At 34.9% G+C, this 24,828-nt stretch overlaps 1 protein-coding gene across 13 annotated transcripts in view; it reads right to left on the minus strand.

Annotated features, from left to right (window-relative positions):
- The window catches only part of LOC149777922 (DENN domain-containing protein 1B-like), a 161,291-nt gene that overhangs the window by 78,840 nt on the left and 57,623 nt on the right, over window positions 1-24,828 (minus strand). For all 13 annotated transcript variants that reach the window (XM_089939019.1, XM_089939028.1, XM_089939023.1 and 10 more), the window contains exons 7-11: window positions 21,405-21,458; window positions 17,054-17,115; window positions 14,725-14,823; window positions 12,665-12,715; window positions 3,498-3,543 (exon numbers count right to left, since the gene is read on the minus strand). In XM_089939019.1, coding sequence (XP_089795145.1) covers window positions 3,498-3,543; window positions 12,665-12,715; window positions 14,725-14,823; window positions 17,054-17,115; window positions 21,405-21,458 — 312 coding nt within the window. The remainder of the gene's footprint in view (window positions 1-3,497; window positions 3,544-12,664; window positions 12,716-14,724; window positions 14,824-17,053; window positions 17,116-21,404; window positions 21,459-24,828) is intronic.

Here is a 24,828-nt window from a genome sequence, read left to right on the forward strand (position 1 = left end):
ATATATGGTGCATCATTTCAAGGCAGATCTGGGTCTGAGTAGTTTGCAGTTGGAACTGACTTGTAATCAAGTATATATGGTATATTAATTAAGATCTGTTCCCTCTACAATAATCATGAAATGTAAGTTTTCTAAACACGAGATATACTGATGTCTCAATCAATAAAAAACACTGTTTAAACCTGAAATAAACTACGCATAGAAGACATCACCAACCCCCAATCCTACAATACACCCACCTCACAAATTCAACCAGGGTTGCAGATGAATTTTAAGTACATAAAAAAACAAAACAAGTTTTGGAGCAAAATATATTTCATTAATAATACTTACCCATCATAATACATTAAGAGTAAATCCAGCCTTCCCAAGCTTATTTTAGCAACAAAATGCAAGTCAGTGGTCAGTGCAAAGTACAAGTCAGTGGTCTCCCCTTGGATAGAGAGATTGGCACCAAACATATAAATTCATCGCTTACTATGCAGATGTGCCTGCTCTTCCTGGGACGTAGCTGTAGAGATGCTCCTGTATTATGATTGGTTATGTATTAATGAAACATATTTTACTCAAAAACTAGGTTTCTAATTCAAATATGTTACCTAATCATAACACATTAGAAGAATAGTATAGGAAGAAAGTTGCATCTCTTTATTCCAGAGTCGACCCTGCCTACATTTTCCTAATGCAAAAGAAGCAGCTTCAAATCTTGGATGCATTTTGGAGGAAAAGATGAACTCTCCAAACCAAGTGGAAGCAGAGCAGCCCCTGTCAACGATGAAGCTGCTGAATAATTTGGGAATGTAAGCTGTTGTGCTGCTGCTATAGATCACTCCAGTCAAAGAGAGCTATTTTGGATGAGTCAGTTAGGAAGCCATTTCATTTTAATGCTGTGATAATATTGGCTGCCCTAACCATGTGAAGTGTGTGCAAAAAATGCATTAGTCTTCAGTTAGTTCCTCATAAAACAAAGAGAGGATAGGCCATTCTAACCAGGATGACAAGACCAGAGATGCAAGATCATCCCCCTTGCCTTTGAGTGGTACAATCCAGTGAGATCTCTATTTTCTGACTGACTTGGTCTGCTTTGAGTAACATTTTCCTGGGCTCTAACTGGACCCTGGAATAATAAGTCCAAAGTAGAAAGAATACAAAGAAGAAAGAGATTTTAAGAGAGAGGACTGATTTACCCCAAATGGCAGCCTGATTCATGACAATGAATGCATTGGCTGTCATGGGTGAACATGAACAATCATGGTGGAACTGCTGACAATTCAGATCTACTGACAAGGTGTGGATTTCAGAGATCGTACCTGTCGTAGCTGGAATGTATAGAAAGCAGTATTTATATCGTGAGTCAAGAAAGCTCGACAAACTGGTTTGAAAGGTTGCTTTATTCAACCATGTCAGAGTCCAAAAAAAGATTCCAATTAAGCAATAAAGGACCAAAGCCTCTGGTCATGACAAGTTAAAGTTCGCAAGAAGGTTGGACGGTTTTTGTTCTGACCTCAATCCTCCCTTCTATGTGTGAAAATATATCTAAGATTGTGGAACAGATGACATTAACACTGATGGGAGCTACATCTCCTTGGAGGGCCCAATGGAGTTAGCTATAATGTGGTACAAAGGCTTTTCAGGATCGATGTTTCGACTCTCTTTCATGACTAAGAGATCAAATTATGCATGAACCGGTAAGAGGCTTGATGTAGAGAGCTATGTAGACAGAAACATAAAGCCCTTATTGACCAACACACAGAAGACTGAATTTTCTGTGAACAGCATTGACTGGATAAATGGAAGTGTTTTGTGAGTGTGAAGTTTCCAAACTGGAAGGGTAAAGTGATATGACAACCTTGAATGATGACTGAAATAATTTAGATGGTGAAACAGTCAGTGCGGGACAGTGAACAATGGCTAGAGTCTGCCATGTTGGGTCAAAATTTTCACTAGACAGTCACTATAGGTATAACTGATGATCTGGGACTGGTACCAGGGATCTAGAATTGTTGCTGTAGCCTTTACCGTGTCATGATGGAGCTGGGAACCAGTGCCGACACACCATACTTCAATGGGTTCAATACTGGGTAGCATGAGATTGTTCACAAATTCCACTGGAAGTCATAACTGATGAATTGGTTGGATCTGGCACCAACCCCTCTATCCATGAGAAGGTCGTCACTATTGTCAACTTCAACTTTGCCAAACATGTGACATATTAGCATTTTGTTTCTAAAACAAGGCTGTGAGGGCTGGATTTGTAAGGTAATGGATGTACCACTAATGTATCATGACTGGTTAACACATTTGAAAAAATTTGCCCTTTGACCTCTACCCTCCATTACTTGGGGCTGCATTCATGATTGGAAATTTTTGTTGTTAACTACTCATCCTCCTACAGTATCATTGCCAAATATGGGATTACCACTCACTATCAGCATAAGGATAATAGTGATGGATGCATGGATACAAGGGGGCACCATCAATAGACATGACCTATTGAAGCATATATGCAAAAGTACATATAAAAAAACTGCACCAAAACTGATTTATACAAGTGCAAAACCAGACTCTGTAGCAATACAACTCTTATTTTCACTTTGCATTGTTTATAATATCTTATGTACTTACATATTAGTCAAGCCCAACCTTAAACAACAGAGACTGATCTGCCATCACATAATACACTGGAAGATCGGATTCTTTGTTGTTAATTCTAATGATTACTTACAACAAGCTGCATACGCCCAAACCTGCTTCTATGTGGCAGCAGATCTAGGTCTATTGATTACTTACAACAAGGTGCATAGGCCCAAACCTGCTTCTATGTGACAACATATCTAGGTCTATTGATTACTTGCAACAAGCTGCATAGGCCCAAACCTGCTTCTATGTGAAAGCAGATCTAGGTATATTGATAACTTACAACAAGCTGCATAGGCCCAAACCTGCTTCTATGTGATAGAAGATCTAGGTCTATTGATTACTTACAACAAGGTGCATAGGCCCAAACCTGCTTCTATGTGAAAGCAGATCTAGGTCTATTGATTACTTACAACAAGCTGCATAGGCCCAAACCTTCTTCTATGTGACAGCGGATCTAGGTCTATTGATTACTTACAACAAGGTGCATAGGCACAAACCTGCTTCTATGTGACAGCAGATCTAGGTCTATTGATTACTTACAACAAGGTGCATAGACCAAAACCTACTTCTATGTGACAGCATATCTAGGTCTATTGATAACTTACAACAAGCTGCATAGGCCCAAACCTGTTTCTATGTGACAGGAGATCTAGGTCTATTGATTACTTACAACAAGTTGCAAAGGCCCAAACCTGCTTCTATGTGACAGCAGATCTAGGTCTATGAAGTCTGCAGCTGGATCAGTCTTATACATAACCATATATGATAATTACTGAATGGAAAAAGACAGTGGCAACAAAGTAGCGTGTTCTCTTTTTCTTAGCATAACTAGATAGGGGAAAGATGGGAATACCTACCATCTTAACAGTGTGATGAACACCTATTATATATGGCATAGGAGCACTGAAAAATAGAAGAAAATGAAATTACTAACTGTAATTGTCCCTAAAGTCAACTAATTGTATGTGTCCATAAAGTCAACTAAATGCAATTTGTCCATAACTAAATGTACTTGTCCATAAAGTCAACTAAATGTACTTGTCCATACAGTCAACTAAATCTACTTGTCCATAAAGTCAACTAAATGTACTTGTACATAAAGTCAACTAATTGCACTTTGTCCATAACTAAATGTAGTTGTCCATACAGTCAACTAATTGCACTTTGTCCATAAAGTCAACTAATTGCACTTGTCCATAGCCAAATGTACTTGTCCACAGGGTCAACTAAATGCATTTTTCCATACAGTCAACTAAATGTACTTGTCCATAAAGTCACTAAATGAACTTGTCCATAGTGAGCTAAATATACTTGTCCATACAGTCAACTAAATGTCACTATCATTTTTTAATTTACAATTTGCCATTTTGAATTAAACTGATTTCAAGTCATATAATTACAGGTGCCTCAAACCCATTAAGCGACGTTGGCAACTTTGAATAATATTTGTTAATATGGGGATGAATGACAAAAAAAGAAACAAACAAACAAACATCTCAACACATTTCAATTCAGTGAATGAAGCAATTATATTTCTTGATTAAAAAAGTAATGATCATGAGTAATTAGTATTCATATTGACCTGGCAGTGTAGTAACTGCATGCAGCATTGAGTGATCTCACTGACCTGGCAAAGTAGTAATCACATACAGCATTTAGTAGTTAAATTGACTTGGCAGCATAGTAATTGCATACAGCATTGAGTGATCATATTGACCTGGCAGTGTAATAATTACATGCAGCATTGAGTGATCATATTGATCAGGCAGTGTAGTAATTATATATAGTACTGAGTGGTCATATTGACCTGGCAGTGTAGTAATGACATGCAGCATTGCGTGATCATATTGACCTGGCAGTGTAGTAATAACATACAGCACTGAGTGATCATATTGACCTGGCAGTGTAGTAATTACATACAGCATTGAGTGATCTCACTGACCTGGCAAAGTAGTAATCACATACAGCATTTAGTAGTTAAATTGACTTGGCAGCATAGTAATTGCATACAGCATTGAGTGATCATATTGACCTGGCAGTGTAGTAATTGCATACAGCATTGAGTGACCATATTGATCAGGCAGTGTAGTAATTATATATAGTACTGAGTGGTCATATTGACCTGGCAGTGTAGTAATGACATGCAGCATTGCGTGATCATATTGACCTGGCAGTGTAGTAATAACATACAGCACTGAGTGATCATATTGACCTGGCAGTGTAGTAATTACATACAGCATTGAGTGATCATACTGAATGGGCAGTGTAATTACATACATCATTGAGTGATCATATTGACCTGGCAGTGTGGTAATTACATGCAGCATTGAGTGATCATACTGAATGGGCAGTATAGTAATTACATACAGCACTGAGTGATCATATTGACCTGGCAGTGTAGTAATTGCATACAGCATTGAGCAATCATATTGACCTGGCAGTGTAGTAATTACATGCAGCATTGAGAGATCAGACTGACATGACCAAGTATAAATCACATACAGTTCTTAGTAATTAAACTGACCTGGCAGTGTAGTAATTGCATGCAGCACTGAGTAATCATATTGACCTTGGAGTGTAGTAATTGCATGCAGCATTGAGTAATCATATTGACCTGGCAATGGAGTAATCACATGCAACACTGAGTAATCATACTGACCCTGGTAGTATAGTATTCACATGCTGCATTTAAGTAATCACTTTGACCTGACAATGGAGCAATCACATGCAACACTGAGTAATCATACTGACCCTGGTAGTATAGTATTCACATGCAGTATTTAAGTAATCACTCTGACCTGACAATGGAGCAATCACATGCAACACTGAGTAATCATACTGACCCTGGTAGTATGGTATTCACATGCAGTATTTAAGTAATCGCTTTGACCTGACAACAGAGCAATCACATGCAACACTGAGTAATCATACTGACCCTGGTATTATGGTATTCACATGCAGTATTTAAGTAATCACTTTGACCTGACAATAGAGCAATCACATGCAACACTGAGTAATCATACTGACCCTGGTAGTATAGTATTCACATGCAGTATTTAAGTAATCACTTTGACCTGACAATGGAGCAATCACATGCAGCATTGAGTAATCACATATAATGTCAAGTAATTACATTGACCTGACCTAAAAACTCCTAACCTCAAATATATACTCAAACTCAATTTTTGCATCAATAAAGGGTGCATGGTTCCCATGCTTTTATAAATAAAAATTTCCAGGTCTTTTCCAGGTTTTTTACCAGAATGAAATAAATTTTTTCAAAGTTAACATATGACCATTACTGAATGGAATTAAAGAACTTTTTGGAGTATAAAACATGCATTTTCCAAATCTGAAGATATTTCAACCAACCTAAACTCCTTAAGACAATCTGGTTAAAAATTCCATCATTTAAAGATATTTACAAAAGGATCGATTTAAATTTTGACAAAAGACATTAAAAATTATATGCTGTTGTATAAACAAGGACTGAACTATCTGTAAAATCAACTTGTCTTCTTGTAGTTCAATAAACCAGTCCCAAAACCTGTATTGATACATGGGCTCTTATCGTTTCTTAATATATAATAAAAGGGACGACAATTCCCAATTTCTCCTGTGTTCTATTTAAGATCTGAAACCAATGCTTCAAACTACATGTCACTGTGTAATAGTTTCTCACCAAAGTTCAGCTCAGAGATTCAACATTTTTGTAATCCAGGTTTCCTTCGAATATTCCAAGCCCATTTTTCACATTTGGCCATTTAGGAATGAGTGTGGGTTCAGAGCAATTACATATAAAAAATTTGGAATCTGCCACCACTGTAAGATAGCTTAATAGCGAACCAAGCAAATTTAAACTAGGTTACATCTACTTATACCTGCATGAAATCGATAGGAAAATTATTTATTTTCTCAAAAATGGCAAGTATTATATTCGTTATGTCTTTAATCCGCTGACAGACTAGACGAAACTCAGCATAGACGAAACCTGACCCAGTACCCGCCATTTGTGTTAATACTCACATGACTTCACAACTCTCAAACAACGACATTGGAAGTCCAATAGTCATGTGATATCAACAACAAACTCCTTTTTAATGTTGTTGTACAAAATTTCAGTTATATTGAGTGAAAGTCTGACACCTTTTGTAAAACCCAAAAAGAACATATAATTCTCAACATATTTATTTCGAGAACAACTACAAGAAACTTTGCCAGTCTGATTCATCTGGTCTGGTTCCCTGCATTGTATGCTCCCTACACGAGAGAGCATGTCAATGTGGTAGTCATGTGATACAACAAAACTCTGGAAGTAGGTCTCAGACTAAATATTGAGAATTTTGTGCTCTTTCTTTTTTGTATTTTTATTACAAGCAGTATACGATATTCATTTAAAAAAAAAATTCTACAATATTTGAAAATGACAGTTGTGATATTGTGTGCTCTTGCGACCAGCAATAAAAATCATTATTAACAGCTCAAATTTCATTAACATATTAGTTTTATTGTCTTTCAGCAGATGAAAGACATAATGATTTTAATACTCGCGATTTCTGAGAAAATAAATAATTTTTTATGCAGGTGTAACTCGATTTAACAACTTTTAAGTTTGCTAGCCCATCCGCTTAGCAGCTTTGCTTTAATGCTACCATGTTCTCTTATTGTGATGCTAAAATGGTTTTCATACCTTCCATGTAAAAAAATATACGGATATCGAACTGTGTGTGAAACAAAAAGTCTACTAGACAAATCTAATCTAATGAGCATTTTGATTGTCTCAACAAATATATTTATGGCAAGCAACCAAATGATACATAATACAACCTCCTAATATTCTGGTTAGAAATCGATAAATTAAACTCACGATCAGTTCAGTTATGACTCAATTGCGTAATTGTTTCAGGTGTCGAGTTGTCAAGGAAAATTCCCCGTTTTTCCCAACTTTCATCAATATTTGTAAAATTCAAGGACTTTTCACGGTCGGGTAAAAAAAACTAATTTCTCCTGACATTTTCCTGATTTCCCGGTAGCGTGGGAACCCTGAGAGTGAATAATTTGATCCAACTATTGTAGAGTTGAAAGCTTTGATTTATTCAACTGGAAAAAGGTAAATAGCGATGGTAAATTTCTGATCAAAGTCTGAGTTTGAGTGTTCTCTGAAGCTGAAGAGTTTTGTGAATACACAGTGTAAATGCTTTCACTACCAATCAAGGCAGCCATGTCAGAAATGTGATGATGTGTTGGAGGCAAGCAGAGGTGGTATTTGGTTTTGTAGCTGTAAAGAATGGCTCCATTTTAAGTAACTGAAAGAAAATGGAGAAACTGAAGGTAAATGGTTCTTTGATGTTGGAGTCACAGATGGGATGAGAAAAAAGTTGCAAAATAAAAATATTTTGAAACTGTGGAAAAAAATTTATAAACAGCTGAAAAAAGACAAGAAAATGTTTTTCAGTACTGAAGAGAACGGTATGAGAAATATTTATAAAAATTATAAATCTAAAATGCATATCAACTAGAAGTATAAAACTTAAAAAGGATCCTATGCAAATATGATTATAATAACTTACCTCAATTCAAATATTGTATGTTTCATTTGAAATCTAATTTTAGTTTTTTTTCTTCCAAAAATGGTGCATATTTTTAAATATGGCAATTATGCCCTTTCAAACCACTGTCTCATTAACCATTATATGTGATGCACTTCCTTTAAAAATAAACTGACTTTTGTGAAGAGAAAAAAATATTATCTCAAAGTCAGAGTCACTGAATTTATTTATTTTAGTGGGTGTGAAGTTTTCTTGCTTAGTAAAAAATGACACTTTTGCTGGGATTTAAATCCATGGATTAGGAAAGGACTCCTACTGTTTCAAAAGAGCAGTGAACTGTTTATCGGTTTATTTTGTTGCTGTTGTTGTTGTTGTAGGGTTTAACGATATTTTTCAGCACACGATAGGCTATACACGGCAGCCAGTATTAATGGTGAAGGAAGAACCAGGGAAAATCCCGGAAAGAACCACCGACACACAAGAAGCTACTGGCAAGCTTTCTCACATTAGCCGAATCCGAGACTCGAACCCACGCAGGCAGAGGTGAGATGGCAGTGATCCATAACAGAGAGCGCTTTAGACCACTCGGCCACTTGGGGCCCCTATCAGGTTTTTAAATTCCTGATGAATGGCAACTAAAGAAATCTATGATAATTGATACCCCATACAAATGAGTAAATTCACAATATTTCCAAAAATAACTGCCTTCACTGTCTTAACCAAGATATATTCCTTTAATGCTTATTAGGGATCTGATGTATTAAAATATTATGTAGTAGTGACAGAAAGGCTTTGATGACTGCTGTCATGGCAGCCATATTAGATATCGTAGGAAGTCTAATGTTGAAATTCCTATGCTGATACAATTGGATGGAGCAGATGTGACAATATTTTCAATGTTGCACCCATGGTGACCATATCTAGGGTCAATTTGATCTTTTTCGTTAAGGACCAACTAGACACCTTAAGAACTCTTCTGATGAAAACCCCAAGTCAAAATGACTTTCATTTAACAGGAGTTGAGATAACAACATTTTCAAGATGGCCATATTGGCTTTAAGATCAGAACCATACTAATACAGGGGCAACAAGACATTATAATTTGTCTTCTAGTGAAAATCACAAGTTGATTTGTCTTTCTATTTTGGAGGAGTAATAATAACAAGATTTTCAAGATGGCTGCCACGGTGGTAATATCAGATATAACATTCACAAATATTCCGACTTAGGTCAAAAAAAAACATTATAGGAAGTCTTCTAGTGAAAGCACAAGCACCAAGTCAATATAACCTGACATTTAGAAGTAGCCACACTAAGATTTTCCAAAGCTCCAATTGCAGCCATACTGAAGGAAAGATTGGCATCATTTTCATTCATGACCATCCAGGCATCGTAAGGAGTTTTTCAGTGAAAACCCCATGCTGATATGATCCTTCATTTAGTAGTTGTATTTTGAAAACAAGATTTGCAAGATGGCCACTGTTATTTATGGCCATATTGAGATATCTGAGCACCACCATTTTCATTTAGGACCAACTAGACTGCATAAAAAGTTTTTCAGTAAAAACTCTATGTCAATATAACCATTTGTTCCAAAGGAGTAGCTATAACAAGATTTTCAAAATGGCTGCACAAATCAGAACAGCACCAATTTCATTTCAGGATGAACTAGACATCATAGGTAGTCTTTCAATGAAAACCCCCATGTTATGGCCATTCATTTACGAGAGTAGCGATAATGAGGCGGCTGCTGTGGCAGCCACATTCAACATCAGATCGGTCACAGTTTCATTAGATTTGTTGTTGATTTGGTTGGTGTTTCATGACACAGAAAATAGGTTATTTAGTACCTTGGCAACAAGGGTAAAGTACCTTGCATAAGGACACACTATGGTAGCAGACTAAGGCTGACCTGATAGGATCTGAACCCACACCATTTCAGTCATGAGTCAAGCACGCTAACCACAGCACTTCCTTTTCATTTAGAATCAGCAGCAAGATGTCTTCTGGTGAAAACCCTGTGTCATTTCCTGTAGTAGCAATAACATGACTTTCAAGATGGCTGCAGTGACAAGAAAAATGGATGTCACACCTGCACCACAGACAACATAACAAGTCTTTTGGTGAAAATCCCATGTCAATATGACTTTCTGTTCAGGACAAAAAAAAGAGTAATATGAGCAGAAAAAGAGTAATCCACATAAAACGATAAAAATTCAATGAGCATATGTACACAATGATTTATTTATCCCTCCGGACTTTTAACATCAATTACTGCTTCAAGTGTTTGTATATAACAATTTGAGCTTTAAAAAGCAACAGACCCATACTGAATTTCAAAACCAGCTGAGACTATGAAACGTTTTGCACACCAGTAGAGCACTAAGTGCTGGGTTACAGAGCTTGGGTCTGAATTCAGTTTCATTTTTTTTAACAATACTGAACAATCTCTCACAGTCAGCATTAGAATGGTAAAGAACCAATATTCCTTTCATAATCTGACAAAAGAAAAGGAAATTTATATCTTCCAGTTATTGGGTTTTTTAGTTGGGAAATAAGATGAAAAATATCAACTCTGTCTGCATGAACTACATTGTCAGGTAGAGTGCTAACTTGATACTTCAGGAGTTCTCATTCTAATTTATCAGCAGCCTTTCCTGCAGCATTGTGCATCATATGACAGAGACAACCTGATATGTACAATGATGGTGACATTTTTAAAAATATAGAATGCAACTCCTTTATGAATTCCAGTCATCACTGATGCAGTATCAGCTGAAAACCCCATAGTTCTGCCAACTTATGTTTATTCAAAGCATTATCAAGCAAATAAAAAAATGTTTTCTCCAGCGGAATCTACTTTTAATTCTGGTAATGAAAGAAGAGCGCTGACTTTGCCCTTTTCGTTGTCAAAGTCTCTTACACAGTCTGGGTATAACTTTTTGTCATAATCACTACTCCTGTCTGTTGCAGTACTAAACAGCCCAATTTTCATGGCTTCTGCAATTTGAAGTGAAGTATTTTCTGCTAAACACCTAACAATATTAGATGATTTAGTTCTTGCACATGCATATTTTTTCCAATTTTGGAATCAGGAAACATCCGTTTGAACAAAGGACCAATGTAGTCTTCTAGTGCTAGGGGTAGTCCTTATTCTATTAAGAACTCAGTAGATAATGCCTCTGCATTTATAAAATTTGTGTCCAAAATTTAGTTCTGCTGTAAAAAAGAAGTTACCTTAGTATGAAGCTACCCTAGAATGGAGCACTGTATTGTGTAATTCATGTATTCATCTCTAAATCAGTTTTTCATCTTTTCCTAATCCATCTGAGATTATTTGAAAAATATTTTTGCTCTAACACACGTATTGACTAGAATAAATCTGACTTGACATTTAGCGCCAAATGCCTACAGACTGGTTCTGTAAAAGATATGAATTAGAACAAAGAATCTGCAAGCAAAGATTAAAAGTTAGAAAACCAGTCTGTTCTCTCCTAACTAAGCCATACAGCTGCTATAAATAGAAACCAAGGTCAAAGGTTGAAATTAGAAACTAGCATGTTTCTTGGAAATAGGGCAGCTGCTATAAATAGAACATAATACTGGTAGGAAAGTGCATGCAAGTCTACAGAAAAGCGTACTCTTTGTCATAGTTACATAGAAGCCGTCTTTTCAAGAATATGGTCTGTAGGATTAATGGGATGTTAATAAAAAGAAGAAAACAAATTATTAATTTTTTTGGAGGGGGATATGCCGAAAATGCACAAGCCAAATACATTTACGCATAAGGCATAATTTAGTGAAAAAAAGCATAATGATTACGCCAAAAGCATAATGTTTGGCATGTATGAGGAGTGGTAGCAAAACAAGATTTCCAAGATGGCTCGCAAGGTGGCTATAATGGACATCAGATCAGCACAATTTTCGCAAAGGTCCAAATTAAACATCATAAGTCTTTTAGAGAAATTCCATGTTGATATGACCATCCATTCGGAAGGAGCAATGATAACAAAACTTTTAAGATGGCTGTTCCGTTGATTATATAAGATGTCTGAGTGGCACCATTTTCATTTAGGGTTAGGGTTAGGATTAGAACGAGTAGTAATAACAAACTTGTGCTAACAGATGGACAGAGGACAGAAGAAAAATGATGGACAATGGACAAAATACTATCCCACACGCTGTTCTGTTCCATGACCAATACAGCAAAAACCACTGTCCAGTAGCAGGTAAGCAATACTAAGATAAATTATCACCTACTCTATATATATTTCTCTTTGTGATTGTCAATTGCTGTTGAATGGAAAAAAATACTATAATACTCTTATTGGCTGTTTCCACAAAAGAATTGCTCCAATAGGATGTAAAATTGTCAATACAACTGTTGATCTTAAACAATTTAGATTTGTCTCTCGAGTCAATTGTGCCCTTACAACACAACCTGGCACAAAAACCCACATGAAGTGAAAACTCACCTGATATAATCAATTAGGCTCTCAGGTAGAACAGGAATGTATAAATGTTGCCTGCAAAGATGATATAAGATGAAAATAAGATAATTCCTGAATTCTGACTTAAGACGATGGCTCACTCTCATTTTAACACCACTCAGCATAACCTAGTATACATATAATAAGGATAAGAAAATAGATCATTTTAATTCAACCTCTCATAAACACAAAATATTTTGTTACTTGATTTTGGTACCTGACTGACAAGGACAAGTTATACATGTAGAGCTATCAGTGATCATGAACACAAAATATTTTGTACAAGATTTTGGTTCTTGATGGACAAGGATGTGCTATTCAAGTAGAGCTATCAGTGTTCATTGTATCATAAAAGCACAGCTTATCACAAAGTAGAATCAGCATTAAGGGGCCATAACTCCTCTAAATGATGAAAATCCTATTTGTTTGTGATCTCGATAACATAAAGCTGTAATTTCCTTGAAATCCAAGAAGTAATGCTGCAAAAACCAAAGTCAAGAGGATAGATAATCTGGAGCCATATATCTTCTACATGATAATGTGGAACACTGTAAATTAAACTCATCACTATAATGCTGCATATCAACTTTGAGTCACAAGATACCAGATATTAAATTAAACTCATTCCTGATCTTGCCAATATCCAGGTGAATGCCTTATTTGCTAGAAATCCAGATCTCCTTAGTAATCTTATGGTGTGGAAATCATGATTAGGACAATGGCAAATCAGGGGCCATCACTCTGCTGAATGAAGCTGTATGAGGTTAAAGATCAAACTCATCTGTATAAAACTATGTGCAAAATTTGAAACCCAACAATCCTTGGAAAAATAATGCTGTGTGGAAACAGCAGGAGAATGGGCAAGCAGTGAGCGTAACTCTTGCAAACGATACTATGGAAAGGTGGAAATGAAACTCTTTCAAGGCAAAGCAATGACAAAATTTGTATGAAGTCTACGAAGCACTGGTATATTTATGCTTATAATATACTATACTAGTACTGTACAGGTTTCAATGCTGGAAAGTTTGCTCATCAGCAGGCACTAGTGCAAGTACAAAAATGACTAGCTCTTAGCAGATTTAGATCATCCCTGGGAAATAACTATCTTGAAATCGGTGGTATGTTCCCATCAGATACTTTTTGATCATTTCCATCTTTACAATAGGCCTAGAATAAAAAATGACTATCATAAATGCCAAAAACTGAGACATTTATTGAGGCAGTTTATAATTCTAGGGCCATCATAATAACAGAACATCAGATTCATGTGACTGCAGTCTTAACATGTATAACATGCAATTATCTTGTGTGGGCAGCCATTTCCAATACTTACCAGTAATAAACAATCAGATCACATGTAAATTGGTCCTTGTAATTAAGATGCTAGACCATCACATTTGTGTGCAAAAGTCAAACACCTTTATAACCAGGAACATGTTATATCTTGTGAGTCAGAATTTTGTACATTTTCTTCAGTTTTTTTATGTGACTAAACAGATATTAAGGTGTCCATTTCTTTGTTATGTTTTGTCTTTCACGTGTCCATCAGAATAGCTACAAGCAAGATTCCACTAGTCTAACCTGCAGATTTACTTATGGGCGACTCAACCAGGACAAATGTCTAATCCTGCTCTATTTGCAAGATCATTATAAGAATACCAAGTTCTCTGGACAAAAAAAAAAGAATAAATTATGACTTTTATGGTCTACCAAACATGGGAGAAGTAAGAAAAATTAAAGACTATCCAGAATAATGAATTTTTCACCGTAAATAATCTTGTTTGAAAATTCTCAAGATTTCCTGAAATTAATGGAATTATTGTTTCCTATCAAATTAAATGGCAATTGACAGTACAATTCAACTCTGGTGACTTTTATTATTACCTTTTAGAAGTTCTATACCTGGACAAATCATCTTTCTGGATTAAGAGCCTCAAAAGATAATAATCTCAATCTAAAAAGACAGTCTGAGAACTGTGTGAAACTGGGATCTGACCTGTGATACAGTGTCACTGTTTTTTCTTACAAGGAAAGGAGAAACTCACCAATGCATTGGGTAAAGCATAGCCTCCGCAGCATGCACACAAGCGGTCAGTCGACTCAACTTTTTGGATGAGACTAGAATTCTTCTTTCTTTCAACATACTGAAAATCATAAAAATTTTACAAGCTTAGATTACTAAATGGGAGGGATTTCTGTGTTAAATGTTTAGAAAATTATATAAAAAAATTTCTAACTTTAATTGTTTTGGCAGTTAGTGGCACAAATTTTGTTAATTTCCTAGCTGTAAAAGTTACAAACTTTCTTTAATGACAGTATTCATTTTTACTTCAGTTCAAAGTGTCATCATAATTACAGTATACAATCCATAAAGCTAAGGACTTTAGTTTCAAAGTGTCATAGTTTCCAACTGTCATTACAATTACAATGTACTATCTAAACTGCTCAAGAGATTATCAAGAACGAGAATAGTTGGAATAAAGCAATTCAAATTTTAAGATTCTTAAATACAAAGCACATTATTTAATGTGTAGTTTTCAGGACCATAGAACAGACTACAGTATGATGAGGATAAGCAAATACCAGATAATTTCTAAAATAATTTAGTTCATATGGTAATGTTTAGGTAATTAACAAGACATATAGCTATCCAACTGTTAACAATTTTCCATACATGAAGTAAAAGCATGTAGATAAGTTTTGTGCTTCTAAACCAGCCTTTGTCTCTACATGGTTTTACAATGCCAATCTGTTGCCAATTTTCCTGTTGTTGTTGTTCTGGATTTAATGACATTTTCAGCACATGATAGGCTATACACAGCGGCCAGTATATTTGGAGGAGGAAGGTTCAGAGAAAAACCAAAGACCCACCTGAGGTTACTGGCAAGCTTTCTCATACATATTTCCACATTGGCAGAGCGTGAGACTCTAACCAACACGGACTGAGGTGAAATGTCAATGATCTGTAATGGCGAGTGCCTTACACTACTCAGCCACCCACAGCCCCACTATTTTTGGAGGCTCATTATTTTAAAATTGGTTCCAGACATATTGAAAACAGAAAATCAGTTTAGAATTTTATTATGGAGTGAATAAGAATTAAAAAATCTACTCTATGACACAGCAAAAATGGTGCCCGATTATCAATATCACCCTCAGAAGTACTAAACTTAGTATCTACACATGGTTACTTTGTGAATTGGTAAAACGTTAACCTCACTTATTCAAGCATAGGTTTTTTTATTAATCAAACATCACCATAGGAATGAAATTATCATGAAAAATAATTGGTATGTGCTAATCTCAAACATCAATACATTTTAATGCAAGTATATATTAGGGCTGTTCCATTTAAACATACATGGTACCCAGGGAAGGAAGTTTTATATAAAATATATGACAGGATGCTTTGATTTAACAAAGTTCATATTAAAATTATAAGAAAATTTTAAATTGCATCTATGGGTGAGTACTCTACATTAAAAGTGCCTTGCCTGGGTCTCATGTATCCTTTACTGGGACAGCCCTTAACTATATCACAAGATTAAGAGAAAGCTTGAAGTAGAGACTAGACAAATATGGACCTAATAAGCAAGGCTATGTCAAATGACAATATCTTATTTGCCCAGTATTGAAAGTCAAATTCTGTTGAGCACTCTTCTGAGACAGGCTAGATTCCATCTGTAGTAATCGTGCCCATATGTGATAGTGGACTTGCGTTTGTATAAATCTAAAAGGCTTTCAAACTAGGATACCTTCCATATGTTGCTAAAAGCTTTCTATTGTTAGTAATAGATGCCAGAAGCAGTGATGGATTTGCATAAATCTGAAAGCACTCAGTCAAACTAAGTCCAATTCTGGTTTGCTTAGGAAGTTATTTAACAGTTTCATTGTTTTTGGCAACAGGGGCCATATTTTATTGGAGAATGGTATCATCAGAACAAAATCTGATGACACATCAGTATAAAATTTGTACAAATCTGATAGGATGCTAAGGTGCTTTAACTTTAGTCAAATTCAGTAAATCAGTAGTTGAGAAAATGTCATTGCACATTCTTTTATATTTTTAGCAATGGTGGACATATCTGATGTGAGACTGACATCATGTATAGAAATTTAAAAGGCCAGAATTTTTCCTGGCTGAAATTAATTCTGTGGACTTTTAAAAGTTGAAATTAGCAATTCTCGATGGACACAAGTTACATGTACGTCCATACTGTAAACTCACAGCAGTTGTTGATGGACACTAGTTGCTTGTACGGCCATACTGTAAACTCATTCAGAGTTGTTGCTACGTGTCCTAACAATTGATGTACTGCATCATATGTGCAATTTCACGTCTGAATGGATCTAGGTACGTATTAAATAACTTACCTTGCAAAAATTATAAGCATATTGTTGGTATCCATGGCATTATAATACTCTGTTAAATTCCTCTGAAAAGGAAAAGCATTCACATAAATCATATACCTAACCTGACACCATATACTTAACGAAGCTTCAACCACTTAATTTTATTCAGACACTAATTAAGCTCATATTTTATCAGAATACAGTGCTGCCATAAGAATGTTTTGACTTCAAAACCATAGTCCAATATCTACATACCTAAGTAAATGAACACGCCGACTGGAACCAACAGACCCTGGAATATGATAGTTTAACAAATATGCAATTTATTGACATTTCATTTGCATTTCATGTGTATTCCAATTGTGTTTCATCCATATTCCATTCACATTTGCATTTCATCTATCAACTGTTTTTTTTTTATATTCACGTCTCAGAAGTGCATGCAGGTTTGTGCATTTCTACTTTCATCCATCATTTCCTTTTGTATTTGCTTCTTTGAAACTGGATGAAATGCATCTATGGAAGTTGAGTTTCCCATTTTTGAGACTGGTACAGTAAAGGGAGAGAACTATAGCTTTTGTATCGCACCTTGTTAAAAGTATACTTCAATCAAATGTCAAATGTATAAAGAACAAATGACAGCATTGAATTTATGATAGATTATGACTGCAACTGCAGTAGGTGTAAGAACAGTTAAACTTGTCAGAAGAAGCCATCATTGGAAAAGGTCTAACAATTAAATGCCTGTTAACATTTATATTTCAAACATGGATGGCTATTTAATGATGATTTGCTATGTGTTTTCTAGGACCACAATGCATAATGCACATACATATGTTGACTTTCCATACTATTATAATACTCAAGCTTTTTATTTGTTTTAATTATTGTGTTTTTACTTGCAATAATTACCGTATATGTTCACTTATAAGACGAGTCCAACCGCAAACTGTACAGACTCAGCTTTGCCATTACATAATGCTCAGACAGATCTAGTTCTGTGCAGTTTATCAGGAGTAATCAGTAGAACAAACAACACAGACCCTAATCGGCAGGCACATTATGATCTGGCAGATCTGGATCTTTGTTGTTTGAAATCTGATGCAACTTATAAGCAAGTAAAGATGGTATCCCACTGAAATAGGCTAATTATTTGCATCATAATCAGGATGCAGAAGGAGCTTACCACAATCTTGGTCTCCCAGATACAATTATGCAATAAATAAAATTAGTTCTCCAAGGCTTGAAGAATGAAAATTTACCTTGATTATTTACCCCAACAAGAAATTTCTAACTAGCATTGTGATTTTATTTTAATTCTTAAAAAGATTGCAATTGGGAGACTAGCCAGTTTCAAGTTACACTGATTAACTGACTCGGGTAGAGTGAATATGAACAAAATGAGGCATGTTCACACATCAGTTTATATGGGAAAACAAATACTTCGTTTGCATGGATATGTTCCAGTGACCAATTTAAACAGAAAGAAACCAGAGGAAATTTCACAGGGGAAAAAAAGAACTGTCTTGGATATCAGTTGACTACTATATAAAAGTCACTATAAGGGGATGTTTGACTGTAGTTGTAGGTATTTGTCAGCAATTTGCTGCAAGAACAGATTATGCATGTGATTATACTTAGATAAGGAAAACATTTACTTTTTAAAACTCGGAATTCATTAGATCATTTAACATTAACATATTTTAATCTATTTACTCAGAACTTAATTCTGTGTTTAATTTAAATTACTAAGGAAGATTATTATTAAGTAATAATATTTTAATAAGTGAAATTAATACTAAATGATAGTATCTTTCTTAATAAAATAATTATAAAAAAAATATTGTTTTACTTATTAAATTAAGAGTTTCTTGAAGAAACTGGTGCTTTAACAGGCATAAAGAATTTCCAGGAACTCAAGATAAGACCATTTTGTTTTTTTTTAATTTCTGAGTGTTGACAACATCTCTGATATTCTTCAGTGACAATACAATTTTCAAATTAGCTGCTGTGGTGGATATACTGGATGTCCGATTTGTACCATTTTCATTCAGGACCAAATAGACATTACAAGTCTTTGGTGAAAACCCAATGTTATAATAGTCAACCATTCGGGGGAGTAGTGACAAGATTTTCAGGACAGATGACTGGGACCATTTTCATTTAGGACGAACTCAGTATCATAAGAATTATATTGGTGAAAACTGTGTTGATACAGGTATTAATTTGTAAGGAGTAGAGATAACAATGCTTTCAAGATAGGCACTACAGTTGCCATTAGCGGGTTGGTCATTTTTATTTAGGACCTAACAGACACCATTAGGACTCTTCTGATAAAAAACCTGTGTCAAAATGAATTTCAATTTAAAAGGAGTAGTGAGAACATAGGTTTTCAAGAAGCAGGTCAGATCTATATCATTTTAATTTAGGATAAACAAAATATTAAAGGAAGACTTTTAGTGATAACCTCATGCTGATATTTACCATTCATTCAGGAGAAGTTATAAGTTTTTCAAGATGCCACTGTGGCAGCCATAATGAATCTCTGATCAGTACCATTTTAATTTCTGACCCACTGGACATCATAAAGTCTTTTGGTGAAAACACAATGTCAATATGACTTTCCGTTAGGAGTACCGATGCAAGAATTTCAAGATGGCTACTGTGGTGGCCATGCTAAATATCAGATTTGCATCAATTTCATGTAGGACCAACTGCACTTTTGTATAAAGACATTTAGTGAAAACCTCACATAGATGTGATCATCCACTCAGAAGTAGTGATAACAAGATTTTTGTGATTTCCACTGTATGGCTGTCATATTGGATATCGGATTGGCACCATTTTCATTTAGGACCAACAAGACATCATAAAACAGTCATTTAGTGAAAATTCCCTTCTGATATGTCAATCCAGTCAGGAGTAGAAATAAGATATGTCAATCCAGCCAGGAGTAGAAATAAGATATGTCAATCCAGTCAGGAGTACAAATAAGATATGTCAATCCAGCCAGGAGTAGAAATAAGATATGTCAGTCCATTCAGGAGTAGAAATAAGATATGTCAATCCAGTCAGGAGTAGAAATAAGATATGTCAATCCAGTCAGGAGTACAAATAAGATATGTCAATCCAGTCAGGAGTAGAAATAAGATATGTCACTCCATTCAGGAGTAGAAATAAGATATGTCAATCCAGTCAGGAGTACAAATAAGATATGTCAGTCCATTCAGGAGTACAAATAAGATATGTCAATCTAGTCAGGAGTAGAAATAAGATATGTCAATCCAGTCAGGAGTACAAATAAGATATGTCAATCCAGTCAGGAGTACAATTAAGATATGTCAATCCAGCCAGGAGTAGAAATAAGATATGTCAATCCAGTCAGGAGTACAAATAAGATATGTCAGTCCAGTCAGGAGTACAAATAAGATATGTCAATCCAGTCAGGAGTACAAATAAGATTTTCCAGATTCTGGCTACTGTGACGAAAATTGGTTTTCCAAGCAGTTTTGTTTAGCATCAACTAGACCCTGTGATGTGTGTGTGTGTATTGGTTCATGGCAATTCCCTATGTAGTTTGAGGAACAGCAGTAACAAACTTGTGCTACTGTCTGATGAATGTCAGATGACAGATGATGAATGAATGACAGATATCAGATGACAGATGATGAACAGATGACAGATGATAGACCATCCCATAAGCTATTCTGGTCTATGACCAGTAAAGCTAATAATTGCTACATATGGGACAAATATTTGCAAAGTTTCATAGTAATTCTCCAAGTAGAGGAGCAGCAATAACAAAGTGCTACTGGATGAGTTTACAAAGGATAACAAACGAAAGACCAGTCTATAAGCTTTTCTGGTCTATGGAAAGTAGTGCTAAGTAAAATATTTACTTGAATTTTACCTGCCAGTACTTGTAACTACTAGCAATTACTCATCTGTTTGGAAAACATTTAATATCTTTTTATTTTCAGTAATAAACTAGATATTTTAGTCTGAGTGCCAGTTTCACCAAAATCTCACAATTTTGTCTACAAATTGCAATGTTTAAAAAATCTTTTCATATTACTTACTTGACAAGAATGAATATTTCATGGAACATTCAGCAGTCACCAAAGATTAATATAAAATCATAAATTCCAAAATTCTCCATAAAGCTTTATTTCCATAAAAAACATGGAAACTTTCTAAAATCTTCAGCTCTGTACAATTTTCATCCTTTCTTCTAATTGTCGAATATCCTGATGTTACTACAAGAAAAATATTACAAAAACTCTATGTGAGGATAAATTTTGAAAATTTTAATGCAAATGGAGCCAGCTCCTTCATTTGTTCTCTACTGGTAATCATATAACTATATACTTACACTGGCTGGGATGCTGGGCATTTTGCTGGGGTCTGGAGCTGTAAAACTGAACATCTGAAAACAGCAAAAATAGAAATTTTGAATCCACTGCGCTAATGAAATCAACAATTACTAACAACAGTAACATGCACATTTTTTTAAAATACAATAATTATTTTCCCTGTAGCTTGAATAAATAAACTCATGAGACAACATTACCTAAAACATACTCCTCCTTATGTTATCTGATGGAAGTCACATGTGAATGGAGAATATACCCTAAGTACCTTGCTTTCTCTGGTACAGGTCACAGGTGACTGTAGAATAACATCAACAAAATATTGTTGGATATGAGGTGGTGCTGTCAGGGAGAATGTGTTAGCCTTTGGTAGATGTTTTCCTGAGGCAGAATGACAGTGAGAGAAAGTAGGGATGGTGAAACAAGTGCCACGAGGTGGATTAAATATAGCACAAGGAAAACCAATAAAATATTATTTGTACAATATAAGTTGGATGAACAATATGAAACATATTCAGCCCCAAAACACCTCAACCAGCCACAAAACACCTCAACCAGCCCCAAAACACCTCAACCAGTCTCAAAACACCTCAACCAGCCCAAAATTACCTCATCCAGCCCCAAAAATACCTCATCCAGCCCAAAAATACCTCAACCAGCACAATTAGTTCTGTGATTCCTCACCTGGATAACATCTGACCAATGTCCAACACCAGAGTGGTTTAATGACATCTCTCCTTATTTCTTCCTTTGCAGTTCATTACACGTTATGAAGATAATTGATTCAAGGTTCTCAGTTTTTTTAGTGTCTTCATTCATATCTGATGACACATCAGTAACATTTGTACAATATTAAAAAAGATGTTATGCTTGGACGTTTTTTTATAAAAGCAAGTTCAAATTCTGTCAACATTTTTAAAGATAGAGATTTGTTGAAATGGTCTTTTTGGCCACCATATTTTATGGAGAATTGGCATTATTTGCATAAATCTGTAATGGCTTCATTTGCATAAATCTGTAATGGATTCATTTGTTTAATCAGTAATGGCTTCATTTGCATAAATCAGTAATGCCTTCATTTGCAGAAATCAGTAATGGCTTCATTTGAAAAAATCAGTAATGGCTTCATTTGCATAAATCAGTAATGCCTTCAATGTAGGATAGAGAAATGGCATTATTTGTATAAATCTGTAATGACTTCATTTGCATAAATCAATAATGGCTTCATTTGCATAAATGAGCAATAGCTTCATTTGCATAAATCAGTAATGGCTTCATTTGCATAAATCAGTAATATCTTCGTTTGCATAAATCAGTAATGCCTTCATTTGCATAAATCAGTAATGCTTTCATTGCATAAATCAGTAATGGCTTCATTTGCATAAATCAGTAATGCCTTCATTTGCATAAATCAGTAATTGCTTCATTTGCAAAAATTAATAATGGCTTCATTTGCAAAAATTAGTAATGGCTTCATTTGCATAAATCAGTAAGGCCTTCATTTGCAGAAATCAGTAATGGCTTCATTTGCAAAAATCAGTAATGGCTTCATTTGCATAAATCAGTAATGCCTTCAATGTAGGATAGAGAAATGGCATTATTTGTATAAATCTGTAATGACTTCATTTGCATAAATCAATAATGGCTTCATTTGCATAAACGAGTAATAGCTTCATTTGCATAAATCAGTAATGGCTTCATTTGCATAAATCAGTATCATATTCATTTGCATAAATCAGTAATGCCTTCATTTGCATAAATCAGTAATGCTTTCATTGCATAAATCAGTAATGGCTTCATTTGCATAAATCAGTAATGCCTTCATTTGCATAAATCAGTAATGGCTTCATTTGCAAAAATTAGTAATGGCTTCATTTGCAAAAATTAGTAATGGCTTCATTTGCATAAATCAGTAAGGCCTTCATTTGCATAAATCAGTAATGTCTTCATTTGCATAAATCAGTAATGGCTTCATTTGCAAAAATTAGTAATGGCTTCATTTGCATAAATCAGTAAGGCCTTCATTTGCATAAATCAGTAATGGCTTCATTTGCATAAATCAGTAATGGCTTCATTTGCAAAAATTAGTAATGGCTTCATTTGCATAAATCAGTAAGGCCTTCAGTGTAGGATGGAGAATTGGCATTATTTGTATAAATCTGTAATGACTTAATCTGCATAAATCAGTAATGGCTTCATTTGCATAAATGAGTAATGGCTTCATTTGCATAAATCAGTAATGGCTTCATTTGGATAAATCAGTAATGACTTCAATGTCGGATGGAGAATTGGCATTATTTGTATAAATCTGTAATGGATTCATTTGCATAAATCAGTAATGGCTTCATTTGCATAAATCAGTAATGCCTTCAATGTCAGATGGAGAATTGGCATTATTTGTATAAATCTGTAATGGATTCATTTGCTTAAATCAGTAATGGCTTCATTTGCATAAATCAGTAATGGCTTCATTTGCATAAATCAGTAAGGCATTCAGTGTAGGATAGAGAATTGGCATTATTTGTATAAATCTGTAATGGATTCATTTGCATAAATCAGTAATGGCTTCATTTGCATAAATCAGTAATGGCTTCATTTGCATAAATCAGTAAGGCATTCAGTGTAGGATGGAGAATTGGCATTATTTGTATAAATCAGTAAGGCATTCAGTGTAGGATAGAGAATTGGCATTATTTGTATAAATCTGTAATGGCTTCATTTGCATAAATCAGTAATGGCTTCATTTGCATAAATCAGTAAGGCATTCAGTGTAGGATGGAGAATTGGCATTATTTGTATAAATCTGTAATGGCTTCATTTGCATAAATCAGTAAGGCATTCAGTGTAGGATAGAGAATTGGCATTATTTGTATAAATCTGTAATGGCTTCATTTGCATAAATCAGTAATGGCTTCATTTGCATAAATCAGTAAGGCATTCAGTGTAGGATAGAGAATTGGCATTATTTGTATAAATTTCAAATGCCTTCATAGTACAGGTCTTACTGTCAAATTTGGTAAAATTTTCAAGAGCAATTTTTTAGATCAAGTTCTTGAAATGTCTTTCAAATTTTAGCAATGGTGGTCATGTTTACTGGTTTGATCAAATGTCCAAATCTGAAAGCTCTTTATGATTGTGTTCATTCTGACAAAATTTGGCTAAATTCTCTCGAGTGGTTTTTAAGAAAAGTCAATTAAAATTTTTGCATTCTTAGTAATGGGATACATTTTTTATGGAATCATTTGAAGAAAAGAAAAATTAGGTCCTTCTTGCCTGAGCGCTTTCTGTCAAATTTAGTCAATGTCTGTACCGTTCAGTACTTGTTAAGTTATTTAAAGATTATTCTATTTTAAGTAATGGCAGCCATATTTGACTGTGGATAGGCATCATTTATACAAACTGAAAACCCCTTCAAGCCAGGATGCT

This window comes from Sinohyriopsis cumingii, chromosome 17 (assembly GCF_028554795.1).
Source record: "Sinohyriopsis cumingii isolate HCF-2022 chromosome 17, ASM2855479v2, whole genome shotgun sequence".
Taxonomy (NCBI): domain Eukaryota; kingdom Metazoa; phylum Mollusca; class Bivalvia; order Unionida; family Unionidae; genus Sinohyriopsis; species Sinohyriopsis cumingii.